The sequence below is a fragment of the Charadrius vociferus genome, unplaced genomic scaffold, assembly GCF_000708025.1.
Source record: "Charadrius vociferus isolate BGI_N301 unplaced genomic scaffold, ASM70802v2 scaffold633, whole genome shotgun sequence".
Lineage (NCBI taxonomy): Eukaryota > Metazoa > Chordata > Aves > Charadriiformes > Charadriidae > Charadrius > Charadrius vociferus.
The window spans coordinates 232739-251871 of record NW_009647428.1 but is presented as its reverse complement, the minus strand read 5'-3'; the positions used below and the strand labels follow the sequence as shown (position 1 = coordinate 251871).

The window sequence follows — 19133 nt, the reverse complement described above, 5'->3', positions numbered from 1 at the left end:
CCTGCCTATGGCAGGGGGGTTGGAACTAGATGATCTTTAAGTTCCCTTCCAACCCAAACCATTCTGTGATTCTATGATTCTAAGTTAAGAAAACATTGCTGGCAGGGAAGAAAGCCAGTAGGTGTAAGATACTTGCTAAGTCAGCCTGCAGCACTGCATCTGTGCCTGTGTGAGCTTGTTGCATTGGTGACACGTGAATGCATATTGTGTTTGTGTGCATGAGCTTGTTTGCTCTGGAAGGACTTCATGGTGCGTCCAGGGCTGCTTTTTCTTGCTTTGTGCAATGGTCTTACCTTGTGCTTACTCTGCAGACAACCTCAGGCTACGTCCAGTTTGACAATTGCAACTTCGAAAATGGGCAGCTGCAGATCCAAGCACCGGGGACATGTCAGGTGAAGTTCTGCACCTTCAGCCAGTCCAGCATCCACCTCCGCAGCATGGCCCTCTGCATCCTGCAGAACTGTGAGTTCACTGGCAGTGAGAATGCCTCTGTAACTGTGGAGGGCTGCCCGAGCTCTGACCGTAACTGGGCCTGCAAGCACCTGGCTGCGCTGGCCAAGTGCTGTGCCGTGTCCATGTGGGAGCCCGACCAAGCTGGCTGCCCCGTGGCCAATAGGGATGGCTGGGGGGAATCACTGCTGGGGCCAGTGAAAACGTGCGAGATTGTCGTAGGGGAAGAACGAAGCAGCTTCATCTCTGCTGCGGGTGCTCAAGCCATGGTTGGCTCAGCCCAGGAGGACACTGAGTTTGGAGAGAACCTGCGAGCAGCAAAGGAGGAGGAGGAGGAGTACCCAGACCTTGACTCAGACTCCAGTGACAGTGACTTACACAGCGATGATGAGGAGGATGCTCAGGCTGTGTACAAACTGCCCTATCAAGCCCACAGCCTGAGTCACACGTTTGCTGACATTACAGACAGCAGGCTTCAAAGCAACAGACTGCACGCCCTTCAGAAGGACCTTAAGCTCAAGTCTCTGCAGCATGAGCTGCAGCAGGACAAGGAGGCCCAGTCTTTGGCCAACTCTCTGCAAGGCTGCATCATCCGACAGTGCCTTTTCAGGGATGGGAAGGGAGGAATATTCATTTATTCACGAGGGCAAGCAAAACTGGAAGGAAGCATCTTCAGGGATCTGACCTATGCAGTGCGCTGCATACAAAACAGTAAGGTGCTGTGAAGACTGCTGCAAGCCCTCTTCCCTTTCCCTCCTGCTCCACCAGCTCCTTTTCTATGCATGGCTTGGGTTAACCAGCCCAAACAAAAGGCAGCCACTTGCAGCCACCTGCTTTCTGCATGCAGTAACGTAGTTGCAATTGCAGGCATTAACTCAGTGGCATGTTGGGGTCATGTAGTCAGGCCCGCTCTACCTGTAAATTAAACTCTCACCCTGTAAAAGTGCTGCTGGTTATCATCACCTTTGCTGCTCCCAGCACAGCCCATACTACAAATGCAGGGACCTGGGGACTGTGGTGTCCATCCCTGGTCTTGCCCCTTGCCATGGCCAGTCTTGGCTGCTTCATGAGAGCCCACAGGGGTGGGTGCCTGCCACAGCCAGAAATGGGGTGTAAGGAGGGAAGTTGGCAGGGGACGTGTTAGAGGCTGAACTGATGTTTCCCTCAGCACAGCATCATCTAACCCTGCACTTGCCTGGAGCTCTCCACCTCTGTGCCTGTGCTCCTCTTCCTTGACAGGACCATGGCATCGAGGACTGGGGGGAGAATCACACTGCCAAAATCCCCAGTCCTGGCAGTGTTGGGGGTGCTCAGGAGGCTCCTCTCCAACCACCTGCCCAGAGCAACACCATCCCCACCACTTGGTCACGGCAGCCCAGGATTTAGGCCCATTTTTCAGTCTATCACTTTAAAAGACTGCAAATAAAATTTTTGTGCAGGGGGAAGAAGGGGAATGTTTTTCCACCTGGTTCTGGGAAAGGGCTTTGCTGTGATGGTGTTAGCTCCCCATCTGCAGTCCCCACAGAAGGACTGCAGAGCACTGTTGCATGTGCCCTGCAGAAATGCTTTTCTTCTTGGCAGTGGAGGATGACTCCTTTCTTTCCAAGGGATACCTGTACCAGAGGTGCTCTCCTGAAGGCCACCCCGTGGACGCAGAGTGGGGGCAGGAGGGAGCAGAGGCACCTTGAGCGGCTCTGCTGTGCTGCTCAGCCCCTCTGAGCTGCTCGGCTAGGAATCAGCCCAGAGGCTATTGTCAAGAGGTGGGTGTCAGAACACCAGGCAATGGGAGACAGTGAAATGCTTGGCCATGAGATGAGGGCAAGGTGGGTGCAACACGGAGCGGGACTGTGGCAGAGCTGGCAAGGGCTCAGTGTCGTTGCACAGCCAGGACCCTCTGGTGCAGGGCAAGCCTGGGCCAGGGTCTGGTGTGTGGGACCCAGCTGGAGCAGGCACCTGTGTTTCTTGCCCCCTGTAGCTTCCCTCCCCTGGCAGCCTAGCATGACTGATGAAGACAGGCAGCTGGCGATCCCTGCTGAGCTCCACTTGTAGTTGGGAGATTGAATGAAGCACCTTTGTGGAACGAGCAAATAAAAAGAAGTACAATTTAATTACCTTCTGATCTGTGTTGCTCATTGAAGTGGGATATGCAAAGGCAATTTGTAGATTATTTCTTAGCACTTGTAAGACGTGGATTTAAGGCATGATTTTGTTTGGCTGGAAAATATTTAAGATTGCAGCTGCATAAATATTTAGCTACTTGCTTAGAGGAAACTAGGTTGTTATGAGTGGTATCAGTGCCTTCAGTTTGATGGCCAGGCCATTTCTGCCCCCAAATGGCAGGATCTTTGTTCTGAAGGCGCAAGGTGATGGGCAGGTTGCGTGCTGAGCATGTGTGCTGTTGCGCACTGGCTCAGTCAGCGTCATGGGAGACTCATGGGAGGCATTTGACATGTCACCTCTGAGCAGCTCTGTGCATCAGAGAGTCAGGAGGCAGCCTGTTGCCGGCTGTGTTTGGAGAGGATGCCGATGCAAATGGGAACTGCCCCAGCAGGGATGGGGAAGGTCTGTTGTACCACGACCGGTGTGGAGATGGGACCGGGAATGGTCCACTTGGTGTTGCTGACAATGTGCAAGCGCAATGCAGTGAACGAAGCCACTGGGCACACCTGAACATGGGCTTTGTCAAGCGGAGGGATTTGTCGGGCCAAGAGGATACCTTTGGTCTGGCTGCATGGCAGCAAGCACTGCAGGTCCCCATCCCCAGGCAGACCCATGCAAGTGGGTAGTGTCCAACAGGGTTACCTATAGCACTTTTCTGTGTGCACTGATCTTCCTTTCAGACAGCCTGTGTGCCTGGCACACCCTGGGTTGCGGGAGAGGCAGAGAGGTCGTAGATACACAGAGGCTGCAGAAGGGAGAGCTGTACCCTTTGGTCATGTCCTCTTCCTTGTCCTTCTAACTACAGCTACAGGTGCTTCTCCTCTTGCCTGCAGGTTATCATGCTGAGGAATGACATCCACCATTGCAAAGCATCCGGAATATTCCTGCGCCTGTCAGCAGGAGGCCTGATTGCAGACAACAACATCCATTCGAACTGCGAGGCTGGAGTGGACATTCGTAAGGGAGCAAACCCCCTTGTTCTGGTATGTACCCCTCTAAGTCATGCAGGAGGGCAGCGTGCTCTTTCTCTCACATGCTGTTTCTTTCCAAGGGGCAGCAGGGATCCGTCTCCCAGTACAGAAAACACTGACTGGCTTTGCCCTTCAGCCTGTTTCTTAGGTTTTAGCTAACCCCAAGGGCAAGGCACAGCAAAGTGCTGCCTGATGGTACATGCATGGTCTCCTGCTCTATTTGATAGTATGCGTCTTAAAATTGCTGTATATTGAGGGTCAGGTCAGGGGCTGTTCGTCTATCAAATAAACACCCCTGTGTAATGAGCGAACTTGGGCAAGCAAGGTAGTAAACCAGCACTGTACTGTAAATTGTTTCTCCCATACTGGGGTTCGTGTTGCCTACCCTGGGAGTTGGTGGAGGGTCTCAGCTCTCTGCTCAGCCTCAGGCAGGAGGGGAGCGGCAGCCCACTCTCCAGCAGCATGGCTTTTCCTCCGAATCGGTTGTGTCTCCAGCTGTGCAGTGGGTGACCTTGTCCCTGTTTACTGAACGCTGTATCTGTAGATGTCCTTGAAGGAACTGAGGCCTCAGCATGCAGGGAGAGGCAGAGAGGTGGATACAAACTGCCACCCAAGTGGCCCTGTGGCTGCATCAAGCTCTCCATGTGAGCCCTGCACAGGAGATGAGGCGGGCAGAGCTGCATGGAGGAAGCCCCATGGAGGAAGAGGTGGCAGCTCAACTGTGGAGTCGTGGGCTGTGTCTGGCCTTGGTTGCAGCTTTAAGCTGCTGTTTGTTGCTTTAACTGGTATTGGCGATTACTACCCTGCCACTCCATGAGATACTGGGCTGGGACTGCTGTCCTACTCAGAGGGTCCCAGCGCACTCCTGTCTTCACAGGAGATGTTGGCCCCTGTAAAGAGAAACAGCTGTGTGACTGTTGACAGTGGTCGTTCAGACTGTGCAAAGTGCTGTCTAGCAGCTTGAGAAAAGGCACCACACTTTAACGCCGAACCCCCAGCTTGGACTACTGCCTTCAGCTCCTGTGGGGTGCCACTGAGGGTCTTTTACTCTTGGTGGCCTTCGGGAAGTGTTGGACTTGCAGCCCCACCAGCCCTGCCCAGTGTCAGGTGGCCTGTGGGGAACAGAGCATCACCTAGTCCAGGGTAGGCCTTGGAGGTGGCAGCAGGAACTGCTGGAGGAAGAAGAAGCTGCTGGCATGATGGGAAGGGAAATTGGGCATTGTGGACTAGAACCCTAAAGAAAGGTAAAAGTTAAGTGTGCCTCGACCATTTGAGAGTGATTTCTTGGCAGATGGATTAATTACCCTTCTGCCCTTTTCCCCAGCAGGGTCGGGAGCTGTTGCTTTTCTCTGTGGTTGCTGTCTCCTCTTGCTCACTTTTATGAGTGACCTTCCTTCCTTTTGCTTTTATTCTCTCTACATGTGCAAAAATAAAATCGTAGTGCAATAAGATACACAGTGGCCTTCGCTCAGGCATTGTCGTCGTTGGCAACGGAAAAGGCATCATCCGTAGCAATCAGATCTATGGGAATAAAGAAGCTGGCATTTATATTCTGTATAATGGAAACCCTGCTGTGAGGTATGTTAGCTAGCACTGACCTCTCTCTCCTGTTAAGAATTATTCCTCCCACTGTGCACACTTTTCTTCTCTTTCTTTCTGTTATCACCATAGAGCAGAAATAGGACCATGGTAGACTAGTGCCTTTCTGTGACTTCCCTCTATCTCCTTGCTGCACCCAGGTCTTTGCCAATTGCCAGTCCTGGGTTTTCCCCCTCGATCTGAAGATGACACAGGCTGTGTTCAAGATGAACAACTCACATGTGTCATGGTGCTTTTTGCAGGAAAAGGGGAAATGGACCTCGGCACTCCAATCATTGTTACTCCAATTCACCTTTCTGCTTTAAACACCTGGACTTGTGTGTGTTTAATACCATTCAGTTTAGATATTAATATTGGTGTCTGGCAGGCTTTCTTCAGGTCGATGCCATCAGCTTTACATGGTGGTATCAACTGGTAGCAAAGAAATGAGATGGCAGCTGGAGCACGGTATTGGTTGCAGATATGAAGGGCATCTCATCTGTACTGCTACCCCTTTCCACCTCTCGCTGTGCCTGTACGTGATAAGGAACAGGCATGTGGCAACTCACCACAGTGCTATAGACCAGGGTGGCGCACGAAGGGAAGAAAATGGTTGCCCTGGATCAGCCCTGTAGCAAAGATGTGAGTATTCGTGCTGGAAGTGTTGATAATTAACAGTGCTTCAGCCTTGAGTCCTACAGACCTAATGAAAGCCACTTCTTGCAGGCATCTCTACTGAGGCACTTGGTCTAGCTTGGGACCTGGAGAGGAGAAGTCTGCACCAGATGTACCAGCCCTGAAAACACAGAGGTCAGGGCCAGGCTTTCCAACAGGGGATTATGAGACTGCTGTCTCAGAGAGAGACTGTTTTTTGAGAAAAGTGGTATTGGAGTAGCAGGGCCCACCAGTGCAGAGGAAACACAATGCAGGATGGAGAGATTCACTAGGTGCCTTTCCCTCTGTACTTTCTCGCAATATCGTTTGCAACCCCAGCTTGCACCTCAGGACTAACGTATGACTGTCCGTGCTTGCTGGCACGTAGGATATGATGGGGAGGAGGCGGGGAGGAAGCTCAGTGGGAAGACACCTTTGTTCTCCTGACCAGCCACCCATTGTGGAAGAGAAACCCTGCTCCACTCGTGCTTGGTGCTCTGTGCTGCCTTTTGTCTGTGCTGGCTTGAGGCAGGCTCCGGCGCTGGCCAAGGCTGTGTGCACTGGCGCGGGCCCAGTGGTGCCACATGCAGCTGTGTTCAACAGCGTGGGGTTCAACAGGGGCTGTCGGCATGGCTGAGTCTCACTGGCAGGGTGGCATGTGCAGCTGCAGGGAGGCAGGGCTGGCAGAAGGGGGATGTTTATGGTAGGAATAATGTCGTTTGCTGGGTGCCTTTTACAGCTGGAAACAGAATAATGTTTTGCCCGTTCCCAAGAGCTGTGAGCCCAGCTCCATCCTGTGTTGCTGCCTGGCTGAGGGACAGATTTCAGTGGGGCGTTGCAAGGGACCCCATGCACAAAGCAGGGAAGTGCCCTTCTCAGAAGTGTGCCAGCAACATGGGTGCAGAGTATCATTTTTACGCATGATACAGGCCCTTGAGCATGTATGTCTCCCAGTCAGAGGTACTCTCTGCAGCAGCTAAAAAGCTGTTTGGGTAAGATGGCATCCCTGCTGTGCCAAGGTTAAGTCTGGAAGGTGCCAAGTTTGATGGTGCCCAGTTGTGCAACGCTACTGCCTGCTCCCCTAAACTGGTGAGAGCAGCACTGGAGGGCACTGACCCACAGCAGTGGGACTTGGGCAGCTGAGAGTCCTCACCTTGTGTTCCTGGAGGATTGCTTCTGGGATGGTTTCATGGCTTCTGTTCCTCCTTACCCTTGCAGCTGCTGGTGCAATTGTGGATTTCATGTACGGGCACATCTTCTTACCTGGTCTCTCTTTCTAGAGGGAGGCATATGTGTTGCTCCAGGTCCTGCAGCCCACAAGCAGCTTTGCATTCTCTGGGCACTGCTGATAGCCTGTGCTGCTGTGGCAGGGCGATGAGGGCTTCCCTCAGCTGCCAGACTGAGTGGCCATGCCCGAGCAGGCAGCTGTGAGTGGAGGGGCAGCCATGCTGGGGCAGCCGAGGACAGCAGAGGCAGTAGCTGCTGGATGAGTTGGGGTGACCCTGCTCTGCCTGCACTTGTCCCTGGCAGCAGGACAGCAGCATGAAGTGCTGTGCCCACCCCTCCATCTGCAGCCAGTGCTGGTGATCGCGTGTCACAGGCACTGCTTTCCCACCCTGGCTCACTGCTGCAGGATCTCCTCCACTCCTTTTACAGCCTGGGGGGAGTGGAGCCATCTCCGGTGAGCACTCCTGGATGGATGCAGAGGCGGAGTCCATGCCAGGCACTGTGCTTGGTTGGTGTTTTGTCTTCATGACCGACCTGATTGCTCTCCTGCTCTGAACCTCAGCAGCAAGCCAGAGATTCAGGGTCATGTGGAGGAGGAGCTGCTGGTGGGCTTGGGGCTCCCGTGCTTCATTCCTCCTGACTGGGTCCTTGTGTGCGAGCTCGGGGGACAGCCAGTGATGCCTCTAATCAAGTGCATCAGGGCCCATATGTGCTCTCCAGGCCATTGTTCCCAGCACAGTGTTGCCTCTGCCCCTGCCACCATGTTTAATGTTTCCTGCCATCAATCACGATCACTGGCTTCAGGGCTCCTCTTGGAGCAGCAGTGCCATGTCTGATAAAGCCTCTCACCTCCTCCCTGGGGTTCTCCCTGTCCGTACATTCCCTGCAGCTGCAGATGTGGCTGGCCACTCCTGGAGATGGGACAACCGGTCTGATGTGGTGGCTGTTTCATGGGCACCTCCCACTCTTTGAATGCTCTTCCTCAAGTGTGTTTCTCCATGCTTCTTTTGTGCTATTCACCTCCTTGAAAAAGTGGTTCAGCTGCCAGTAGTTCCGCTTTGCTTTGTGTGTACCTTCCCCACTGTGCTTTCCTCCTGCTGCACTTTGCTGGACAGCTGCCCTGTGCCCAGCTCTCGCTGCTGGGCACGGGCTACAGGCTGTGACAAGTAGGCAGCCAGGGAGACTGATGCCTCTGCAGAGACCTGCTGTGCTAGCATCGATGCAAACCATAAACAGGCAACACTGCTGCTGGTAACTTTATTTTCTTCTCCTACCTCAGTGGGAACCATATTTTCCAGGGACTGGGCAGCCAGGGAGACTGATGCCTCTGCAGAGACCTGCTGTGCTAGCATCGATGCAAACCATAAACAGGCAACACTGCTGCTGGTAACTTTATTTTCTTCTCCTACCTCAGTGGGAACCATATTTTCCAGGGACTGGCTGCTGGAATAGCAGTGAATGAGAATGGGAGAGGCCAAATCACAGGTATGGGAATGAAAAAGGCATTGTTATGCTCAGTTTGTTTCTGTCTTTAAGCCTCTGTCTGTTTGATTGCAAAATTTGTCTTGTGGTTCTTGGGTGACTTTCGATGCAATAATCTCCTGGTTTGCATTTTCTGTTGGCATTTCTGCTGTTGGTGGTGGGAGCATGTCTTTCCACAGTGTGTCCTCCAAATTATTGTTCCCTTTGTCTCTGGTACAGCTGGGATGTGGAGCAGTGCTCCAGAGCAATCTGCCACGTGAACTGCTTTTTTTCTCTCCTGTGCCATCCAGTGTATAAGCTAAAGCTGTCAATAATGTTTTCCTACTGTTGCGGAACCTCCAAGTGGTGTTCCACTCTGCTCTACACCTTGGATGACAGGGAGGTGGTGGCTACTGGAACTGCTAATGACCAGCGTCCTATGTGGGAGAGCATTGCCAGGGGAATAGGTGAACGAGAAAACTCCTGAGGCTTGGGTTCTGCTGCAGGCAATGGGAGCTTTTTGGTGGGGCCAGGTCTCGGCTTGCCAGGTCTCCTTGCTCTTGTGTGGGCAGGAGGCCTGTGTGGTCACCTTATCTTCCCGGCCTGGCACTAGGAAACGTCATCTATGAGAACCAGTGGGGTGGGGTGGACATCCGCCATGGGGGCGACCCTGTCCTCAGGAACAACCTCATCTCCTGTGGCTACTCGGATGGCGTGGTGGTGGGCGAGCATGGGAAGGGCCTCATTGAAGGAAACACCATTTACGGTAAGGAAGCAAGCTTGCATGGAGAACAATTCTTACCTTATACACTGTACCCCCATTGTCTTGAGTTTGCCAGGGTGCCCTCTACCTATAGTGCACTCCAGAGCTGTGGGGGTGCCAAAGAGGGATCTGCAGTGGGTGCCCAGAATGGGGCTGTGGGGGATGCCCAGGAGGGATCTGGTGGTGGGTGCCCAGGAGGGGGCTGCAGTGGGTGCCCAGCAAGGATCTGGTGGTGGGTGCCCAGGAGGGATCTGCGGTGGGTGCCCAGGGGGTTTCGCCAGGAGTGGCACCAGGCCCAGCCCAGCACTAGCACTCCAGAGGTTTTGCCACTAGCTCTGCTGGGCTGTGGCTCATGAGGGGCCCTCTCCCCTTTGTGGAGGCCACCACTTTGTCTCTAGCAGAAGGCAGGAGCTTCCCTCTGAGTCCCAAGAGGGAAGCTGGCCTTGCACCAGTGTCCTCATGCAGGACAGGGTTGCAGGAGAGGATGCGCCGTCCCCACGGGATGAGGGGAGCTATGTCTGCTGCTGTCCTACACCCAGCTAAACTGGCGCTGGAGGAGTCTGGCAGGGCCTGTAATCTAACAAGTGGGCTAATGTCTGACAGGTGATAAACCCCCCAGGGGATTTTTGTAGGAAGCTGGAAATAGCTTTTTTTAGAGGGATTTTAAAGCGGTTGCAGAGAGACAAGTGCTGTAGAGTACACCACTGCCAGGGTGCGGGTCTGAGTCCTGGGGCTGTGCTCCTCTGTGGCCCTGTTTAGGACAGGAATGGGATGCAGGCAGTTGTGTAGCATGGCTTTGTGTGCATCTGTCTGTCCGTCTGTCCCACTAGTAATGCCTGAGGCAGTGGTAGCCAGTAGTGCTAGCAGCCAGTGTCAGTCCCTTGCAGTGAGAGTAAGGTACACAGGCAGGAAGTTCCCAGAGGTTTCTGGAGCAGCAGTGGCCGGGGCAGGAGGAGGGTGACTGTAGGAACCCTACACCCTGAGGGTGGCTAAGATGCAGCTCAGCCTGCGAGAGACACTGGAGAAAACGCCTGGGCCCCTGAGGGGAAACCCAGCTTGGTGCTTCCATAGCTGGTCTCTCCCTGGCCCTGGAGACTCCCAGTCCTGCAGGAGGAGAGACCACAGCACATGGGCTTCCAGCACTGGCTGCCCATCTGTGGCAAAGCCACCTGTGCATGCAGATGGTGGACAGGGCTGTGCCTGTCCATGCCGCAGAGCCCCAGGGCATCACGGGTTTGCCTCCTGATCAGTGAGTTAAGCCAGGGGACTTGAGCTGGGGGTCAGAGCATAGGCAGTGCCACGAGAGGGCAGAGGTGGGGAAACAAAGGCACTGAGCTCACTGACTGGAGTCAGCCAAGCAGGACCAAGGCAGGGCCAAAGCATCTCTGTGAGCCCCTGGCATGTGGGGTTAGCCTTCATGTGTGCTCAAAGAGGACGATATCCTCCATCCCACCTGCACTGCACATGGACTACCAGCCACTTTGGGGCAGAGCTGGGGGTCTCCAAGCACTGCTGAGTTGGTGGGCTATGCCACCCCGCTCTGCAGGCAACAAGGGCTGTGGTGTGTGGATGATGTCCTCCAGCCTCCCGCACCTCATCAACAACCAGATCAGCCACAACAGCATCTACGGGGTGGCGGTGTTCTGCCACAAGGATGACGCTGGTGACTACCCCCCTGGTCAGGGAGGCAGCGAGAGCTTCCAGGAGGAGAGGGAGGGTGCCGGTGGGGAGAACGACCCCGACAGCGAGGAGGAGTACCCAGCTGCCCAGCATCCCATCAGTGTGGCACTGGTGGAGTTGAACAGCATCAACCACAACGGAGGTGAGCTCAGGGCCTGGGGCTCTTCCCAGCCTCCAGGAGAAGGGGTGGCATGCAGAATGGTGTGTTGTCCTGGCCCAGCAGCACTGGAATCAGCCAGGGTCTTCCTCAGCTGCCATTAGGCCAGGAGCACCTTGGAGAAATGGTGGGCTGAGACCCGAGTGTGGGTGGATTTTTGTCCTTAAGCTCCCAGTCAGAAGGTCATATTGTGACAGAAGAAACTGGGTAGCTTTTAGAAGTAGGAATACATTTGTAGTTGTTATGACTGAGGCTGCAAGCTCTTAACTGATAACTCTTCTTTTTGGTTGGCAGCTGCTGGGTTGCATGTCAAGAGCAGCGAAGCGCTCAACATCATTGCCAATGTAATTCACGCCAACCGCGATGGCGGGGTGGCAGTGTTGCAGAGCAGCCAGCTGACATACATTGCAAACAACAGCATTTCCTGCAACAGCCGGGGAGGCGTGCTGGTGGAGGCCGACTGCCAGGTTGAGCTGCGTGGCAACGGCATCTATGCGAACAGCAGCCATGGCATCGTCTCCAAGGGCGAGGGTGTCATTGCAGAGAATGACATCATCGGCAACCACAGATGTGGCCTTCAGCTGCTCCATGCAGCAGACATGAAGGTACGTCCTGCAGAGAGTTGAGGGGCACCGACTTGTGCATCCCTGCAGCTGGTGGCAGAGACGGGAGAGCCCGCTGCTACGGCATCTATGCGAACAGCAGCCATGGCATCGTCTCCAAGGGCGAGGGTGTCATTGCAGAGAATGACATCATCGGCAACCACAGATGTGGCCTTCAGCTGCTCCATGCAGCAGACATGAAGGTACGTCCTGCAGAGAGTTGAGGGGCACCGACTTGTGCATCCCTGCAGCTGGTGGCAGAGACGGGAGAGCCCGCTGCTGCTCCCCTGCCTTCCTGGGTGAGGGGGAAGCCACCAGGCCCTCGGTTAGCCCGCGGGACAGGAGGCACTGTCCTGGCAGTGCTAGCAGGAGGAGTGGACACTCAGGATCGTATCCTTGACCCTGTGATTAAAGGGGGTGTAATTTCCAGGCTACATTAGAAGCGTGTCCAGCCGATTGAGGAAGGTTGCCACCCATCTCCTTTGCCATTCGGAGGCTGCATCTGAAATGTTGTGTCCAATTTGGATCCTCAAGGTCTAGAGGAAGGTGGAGAAAATGGAGACAGTCCATTTCAGGGCTACCAGGATGGGCAAGTGCCAGGATATGTGACTAATGAGATGAGGCAGAGGAAACTGGGCTCAGTCTGGCAAAGAGGAGCCAAGGGGGATCTAACAGCAGCCCACAGCTACCTGAAGGGCAGTGAGAGCCAAGCTCTTCTCAGCAGTGCCAGGCAGTACAACAAGGGTCAACAGCACAAGTTGCAGTGGTGCCTGAACCTTGGGAGATACATGTGGGAGACTGGGGGAACCTTCTTGCCTTGGAGGGTGGTGCAGCCCTGGGGGAGGTCAGAGACTGGTGTGGGGCCACCATCTTTGTGGGCTTCCAAGCTTTGGCAGATCAAAGCCAGGACTGCCCTGATCTAATGCTGTAGACAGTCCTAATCCAGAGCTCCCTTCCACCAGCACTCCTTAACTCCAGGTTTTTCATGGGCAGTCATTGGAAATAGGCTGGAGCAAAGCTGGCAGAAATTGTTCGAGGGAAGATGTAGGTGCAAATTAAGTAAGCATTTGGTTTTAATTGCACTAGCAGTACAAAACTAGAGTACACTGCTCAGAAGAAAGTGACATTTCAAAACCCTAGTGGTTTTGAAGTGTGTGATGTCCTAACATCTTTCAAGAGAGGTTTAGAAGTGCTCTGTAGGGCCCAGGAGGAGGAGGTGAAATCTTCCCTAGCCTCAGCATTGTTGGGTCCATGCTTATTATTGCTCACTTGCAGCAGGAAAGCACATGTGTACCAGCAGAGCTGGCCATGTTGCCCCAGACTGCTTGGTGCCCACAGCGACAGGAATGTGAAAGGAGGTCTGTTAGCAGCAGCAGCTTTTCAGGTGGGCAAGCACATGAGGGAAGGGCTTACGTGAGCTCATGCCATTGCTCAGTGGCAGAGAAAAGAGTAAATTTTCAAGTCCTATCTCAAGGCTGTATCCTCTTCAGTGAACTGCAGGTGGCTTGTCACATCTGTCTGATGTTTAAGCCTTGGTAAAGTACAGCTCAGTCATCATTCCCCCCAAAAATGAATTCATAGATGGCTTGTAGGAGAGACCTTTCTTCCCACAGAGCAGCAAAGGGAATCCTGTGCATTTTGGTGCAATGATGTTCAACAAACCCGGGCTTGTCCCCTGTATTTAACTGAGTGGCAGTCAAGTGGGTGATCCCATAGGCTTCTGTTGGAGATTTGCAGGCTGTGTGAGCTGTGCTGAAGAACTGGGGTAGCTGGCACCTGAACTAGTTTTTTTGGAAATCAGATGCAGTCTTCCAGCATCTAGCCAGTTCCCAAGGTTAGTACCTGACTCAAAGTTGCCTCCGTTCTGTTCTTTGTTGAGGTGAAGCCATTGTGCATCACAATGATAGATAAATGCAATTTAACTCATCGTAAAGGACACTTAAAATGAGTATACAGAAAGCCCTGCCAAGACAAATGCTTTGCACAAGTTCTGCAGGGGCTGCAGACTCCTTTGGAAAATCATGCTCATAGAAAACCGTTGTCCTCTGGACCAGAAGGTAAAAACCATTGCAATTTCCTTGGTCCCAGCTGTCCACTGTCCTGGAGCACACAAGCAGAGGTCATGTTGCAGGGTTCATTTGGGGTGCAGAGCCAGGGGCACAGGTCATTGTTGACGTACTAGTGATGTCGTGGTTCTGTCATTTCTCATCCACCCACTGGCAGAGCCCAGGAGGTGCCTGCAAGCAGGTGAGATGGTGTGTGGTGCTGGGTGGGGGGAGCGCTGGGCAAGGAGCATTGCAGAGGTTGTTGCTGTGGATCCAAGGAGGAGAAAGAACCGAACTGATCTTCCAGATGATGGCACAGTGAGAGCTGTAGCCTTGTTTTTCTTGGGAAGAGGAGACTCCTAAGTGCTCTTTCTTTCGTATACAAGGAAGTGACAGCCTGTAAGTACAGCTGTTTGAAATCTGGAGGGCAAGGAACAACAGCAGCTTTGTGTTCAGCAGTGTCTGTGCTCGTGTTTCACCAGGGGGTTGGGTACCAGCTGCAGGCAAGCTTGTAGCATCTGGTACTGGTAGCAACTGAGCTGCCAGCTGGGGCCACCAGTAACAAGTGGAAGGCCTTGGAAAAGCTTGTGTGTGCATGGCTATGGCACGTCCAGTCTGAACCCTTGGTATGCACCCAGACTGACAGGGAGTGCTAGTGAACCTGTAGAAGAGCTTATGGTTTGCTGTTGTGTTGATCAAAGAGCCATATGAACAATGTCCTTCTGCTTGTGCATCCCATCTAAAGCATATTTTGCAGGTGACCAAGAACAGGATCCAGTCCTTTCGGGACTATGGGATTGCTCTCTTTGATGAAGCCAAAGGCCTGGTGCAGGAAAACCTTATTTTCCAAGGGAGATCCAAGAAATCCATTTTGCGACCAGTATCAAATAAAGAGGATTGCATCATCCAAAACAACATGCTTCTCACCTTCAAGAAAAGGTGAGGCTGCTAGCAGCATGAGGTGCAGTTTTGAGCTTGGAGCCACCGTTGCACTTCTGTGTTAGGTGAGCACTGGAGGGCTCTGCTTTGTAGCTCCTCTACCCAGCTTCCCATCCCTGCTCACCCATGGCACCAGCCTCATGTGCATGTTGAACCACTGCAGGTGAGGACTGCAGATCAAGGGGAGCCAAAATGTTCCTTATGGGATATCTCTAAAGCCAACTGAGGGGCTTGGATTATTCCTTGACAGACCAGTGTGGGTCTTCACAATGTCTCTGAGCACAGAGGTATCTGCCCTCTGACCTAGCCAGCTCAATTTCGGGCGCAGTGCTGCCTTTGAAGCCTGGCTGTTGGGTTTGCATACTGCACTGCTGTCCCTGCAGTATGGGCAGCCCTGGGATGTTTGTAGCCTGGGCTGTGAGAGTTGGAGGAAGGAGGAAAGGCCAGACCCACTTAGCAGTCACTTAGAGGTATTTGGCTGTGAAATTACAGAAGGTAATTTTTTGCAGTAAAGCAAGATGGTCTGTCTCAATTCTCCAACCATTTCTGTCCCACTTGGGTTTTCGAACAGATGTCACGTGGTGAGCATTGTGCACCTGCCAGCACTGCTCTGCCCCTTTCCTCCTTGGAAGGGTGAACCTCAAGGGAGCATTTCTAAGGCTGCTCTGGAACTGCCTTTTCACCCTGCTCATGGCCATGCATGGGGTGTCTCTGCTTTTCCCAGGTTTGATATGGAGTGCATGCTGGTCAACCCCCCAGCACGACCTCACCTTGAAGGAGGTGCCCCAGTGTCCTGCACGGCGGCTGGTGGTCAGAGGGTTTCCAGCATAACCACCAGGGTGGATGGCCCCTGCCACAACCATGGGAGCTTCTTCTGCACCATTCTTTGACCAGGGAGGGAGGTTTCTTCAGTGGTCTCTCTGCCTGTCTTTTCTCCAGAGGTGCTGCTGGGAAGCTCTCACAGCTCAGGGACGGGGACCCCCATTGGACTGTACTCCTTTTTCATGAAGGATTTTGCAACTTACATGACACCTCACTAAATAAAAAATAGCTGGGAAAACAGCTGTTAATGTCTTCCTCTTTGCCCACTGAGATAGCTGCTGGGGTAATTTACGAGCAAGCGGTTCCTTACATGAAATGCACTCCTGGCAGGACCAAGGGTGTGCCTGGCTGCGCCTCCCCAGCCTGTGCTCCGGACAAACCACTCTTCGGGTGCTGCCTGAAACATTGTTTACTGGGGAATCACTTGCTTTGAAGCTGCTTTGTCAGGGACCTTCTGCATTTGTGCCAGAATACTCAAGAGACTGAAAACATGACTTGTGTGGTCTCACTCAGTTTCTGTTTGCGCTGATTCTGACCCAGAAGGGGCACACAGATCAAAGCAGTCAGATACACGCACAGACAGACATATGTGCAATGCGGGTCACTCCAGCAACCAGGCTTAGACACTGTCTGCCCAGTACCTGCCCCTGGATCCCAGTCTCCCCGGTTTCTGGCACCAGGACATATAAGCCCCCAGAGGCTGCAACAGGGCAGACAGACACAGACACAGGCAGACGCAGAGTGCCTGGGCTCCCAAACCACTTCACCTCCCCATGCAGATGCAGATCCCCACGCACCACTGATGCCAGCACCCACACTGAAAGGAGAGATGTCACCCTAGGAAGAGTTAGAAACGGCGCTTGATGAGCAGCCAGGACAGACTGCGCTTGTCAGGCACAGGCATGGCCAGACCAGCATCTGTCCTTGGCCACCGGCCACCAGCTGTCTACACACAATGGGCCACTTTTTATCCCCTTACCCCTCTGTTTCCCCACATTTGCTCTCCCCAAACCATGTCAATCCCTGCTTTCCCCCACATTTGGTTCCTCCCCTGGGCATCCTGTAATAAGCCTGTGCACTCCCAAATGCTCTTCCTCTGCATCCCGCAGTGTCTCCAGTACCCGTGGCCATGACCCCTGTGGCTGTGGGATGCTCAGGAGAGGCTGGATGTCCCCCAGCCCGTGGGGCTGAGCTCCCCTGGGACTGGGAGGAGTTGGGCTGGGGCTCGTGGTTCTGAGGGTGCCACTGGGGATCCCCCACTGGCCGCTGAGGCTCAGGGCTCTTGCTGTGGAGAGATGGAGGCTTGCATGCTGTAACCTCGCATGACCAGCTAGCGGTTTCTGCCTCATTATTCCCCGCCTGAAACTGGCAGTTGGCTCCCAGCAGGATTTTCTCTGTCTCATTCACATAACAAGCTGTCCACACAGGTTTCTCCTCTGGTACAAGCTGGTGTAACTGTGTTGCACAGACTGATGTTGTCTGCTGTTTCTCTGCAGACCGATGCTGTAAGGAGACCCAAGCCAATTATTTTTTTTTAAAGCAGAAGTACTGTTTTCTATAATTTCAGGAAACCTGTCTGCCACAAATAAAATGCTATCTTTTAAAAGTTGTCTACATTTTAGTAACTGAGTTGCTTTCCAAACCAAGCAAAGTTTTCCAGAGTGCCTTTTGGGGTGACCCTTTTGGGAGGGGCTCGTCTCACTGCAAGGCTGTGAGATGCAGTGCTGCCCACCCTGCAGGGATGGGCGCTTGGCGAGCACACAGCCTGTGTGCCTGAAGGGTTTCATACACTCAAGAGGAGGTTTAAAACCAGAGGTGAGCAACATCATTATAAGTTGGCAAAGTTCTGCCCCTAGCTATATATACATTACTGCGGACGGACCCAGTCGCAGACCAATATGATCAATGCTGAAGCCACTTTATTAAAATACTTAAGCCATTATATACTTTTTACTACAACGTGGGCTAGCTCTGCGGCTTGTGCTCATTGGTTTCTAGACTTATACACACAAACTACTATTGGTTAAAAGCAGCTGTAACTTATTATCTACACTTTGTTACTATTTCTGCCAAGTCAGTCTTTTGATTAATACACATTCCGCATCTGTTGGGGAGTAGCAGTAGTTTCAGTGTCAGCGCATGATTTCCTCCTTCATGTTGACATTCAGTACGTGTCCATTGTTTTCCAAGAAGTTTCCCACATATTACTTCTGGGTGTACAGTCTGGACCACTACCACCAAAGGAAACCTTTTACTATTAAAAGCCTGCTTATTTTATTTTGGTAGTGTATGGTCAGTGAGGCCTGGTTTGCCTCAGCGTAAAGGCAAAGCTGACCCAGCATCAGCCTTCAGAGACCAGTGCATCTGAAGCACAAACTGCCTGTCCCCATTCCCTAGGCAGTGTGGGAGGATCTGCGCGTGGGGGGCCCTCTTGAGATGAGCATGGCAGAGCTGAAGTAGACTTAGAGAAATGGGAAGATGAGCCCCACTGGGGCATTGCAGGGCACTCCCTGCTGTGGTGGTGCCACTTGGGAGGAGACAAACTTCAGGGAAGTTTACTGCATCCAGTTCTGGGCTCCCCAGTTCAAGAAGGACAGGGAACTGCTGGAGAGGGTCCAGCAAAGGGCAACGAAGATGATTAGGGGATCGGAACATCTCTCATACGGAGAAAGGCTTAGGGACTTGGGTCTCTTTAGTCTAGAGAAAAGAAGATTGAGGGGGGATCTTATTAATACTTACAAATACTTAACGGGAAGATGCCAGGGGGATGGGAGCAGTCTTTTTTCAGTGGTGCCCAGTGATAGGACGAGGGGTAATGGGCATAAACTTGAACATAGGAAGTTCCATCTTAACATGAGAAGGAACTTCTTTACTTTGAGGGTAGTGGAGCACTGGAACAGGCTGCCCAGAGAGGTTGTGGAGTCTCCCACTCTGGAGACATTCAAAACCTGCCTGGACGCTGTCCTGTGCAACCTGTTGTAGGTGACCCTGCTCTGGCAGGGGGGTTGGACTAGATGATCTCCAGAGGTCCCTTCCAACCCTGACCATTCTGTGATTCTGTGATTCTGTGGGAAGGCAGGCTTGGAGGTCTGAGCTGAGATGCACCCTCCAGCTGGTAACAGGGTTGGTTTGCTTGGTGGATGATCCTGGAACAGTGGTAGAGTCAAGCAGCAGAAGAAGCCAGCCATGGTAGTGGGAGAGATGCCAATACATGACATCCCTGCATGAGTCACTGGGTAAGTGGCAGGAGAGGAACGAATGCACAGGTTGGTAGCAGGGATGGGTGTGTGGGGAGGAGTCGAGAACCCAAATTCAGGCTGCAGGACAGAAACCTGAAGTCCCAGGCTCCATGCAGCTGTCTGTGCAGTACTGCCTGTCTCACGTTACAAAGGCACAGATCTACAGCATAACCTTGGGGAACCTTTAGGTACTGGAGAACTGGGAGAAGAAGGGTAGGCTGTATGGGAGTCAGGACAGAGCTGGGCTGCTGGCACAAACAGAAAGATCATAGAATCATAGAATGGTTTAGGTTGGAAAGGACCTTGAAGATCATCAAGTTACACCCCCCCTGCCATGGGCAGGGACACCTCCCACTAGACCAGGTTGCCCAAGGCCACGTCCAGC

General features: G+C 53.0%; 1 protein-coding gene across 1 annotated transcript in view; it reads left to right on the top strand.

The window, feature by feature from the left end:
* FBXO10 (F-box protein 10) overlaps positions 1–15577 on the top strand; it is a 26452-nt gene extending 10875 nt beyond the window's left edge. The window contains exons 3-11 of the mRNA XM_009880553.1: positions 312–1166; positions 3444–3593; positions 5023–5159; positions 8455–8525; positions 9115–9267; positions 10811–11086; positions 11396–11706; positions 14506–14687; positions 15412–15577. Coding sequence (XP_009878855.1) covers positions 312–1166; positions 3444–3593; positions 5023–5159; positions 8455–8525; positions 9115–9267; positions 10811–11086; positions 11396–11706; positions 14506–14687; positions 15412–15577 — 2301 coding nt within the window. The remainder of the gene's footprint in view (positions 1–311; positions 1167–3443; positions 3594–5022; positions 5160–8454; positions 8526–9114; positions 9268–10810; positions 11087–11395; positions 11707–14505; positions 14688–15411) is intronic.
* Positions 15578–19133: the final 3556 nt, after the last annotated feature.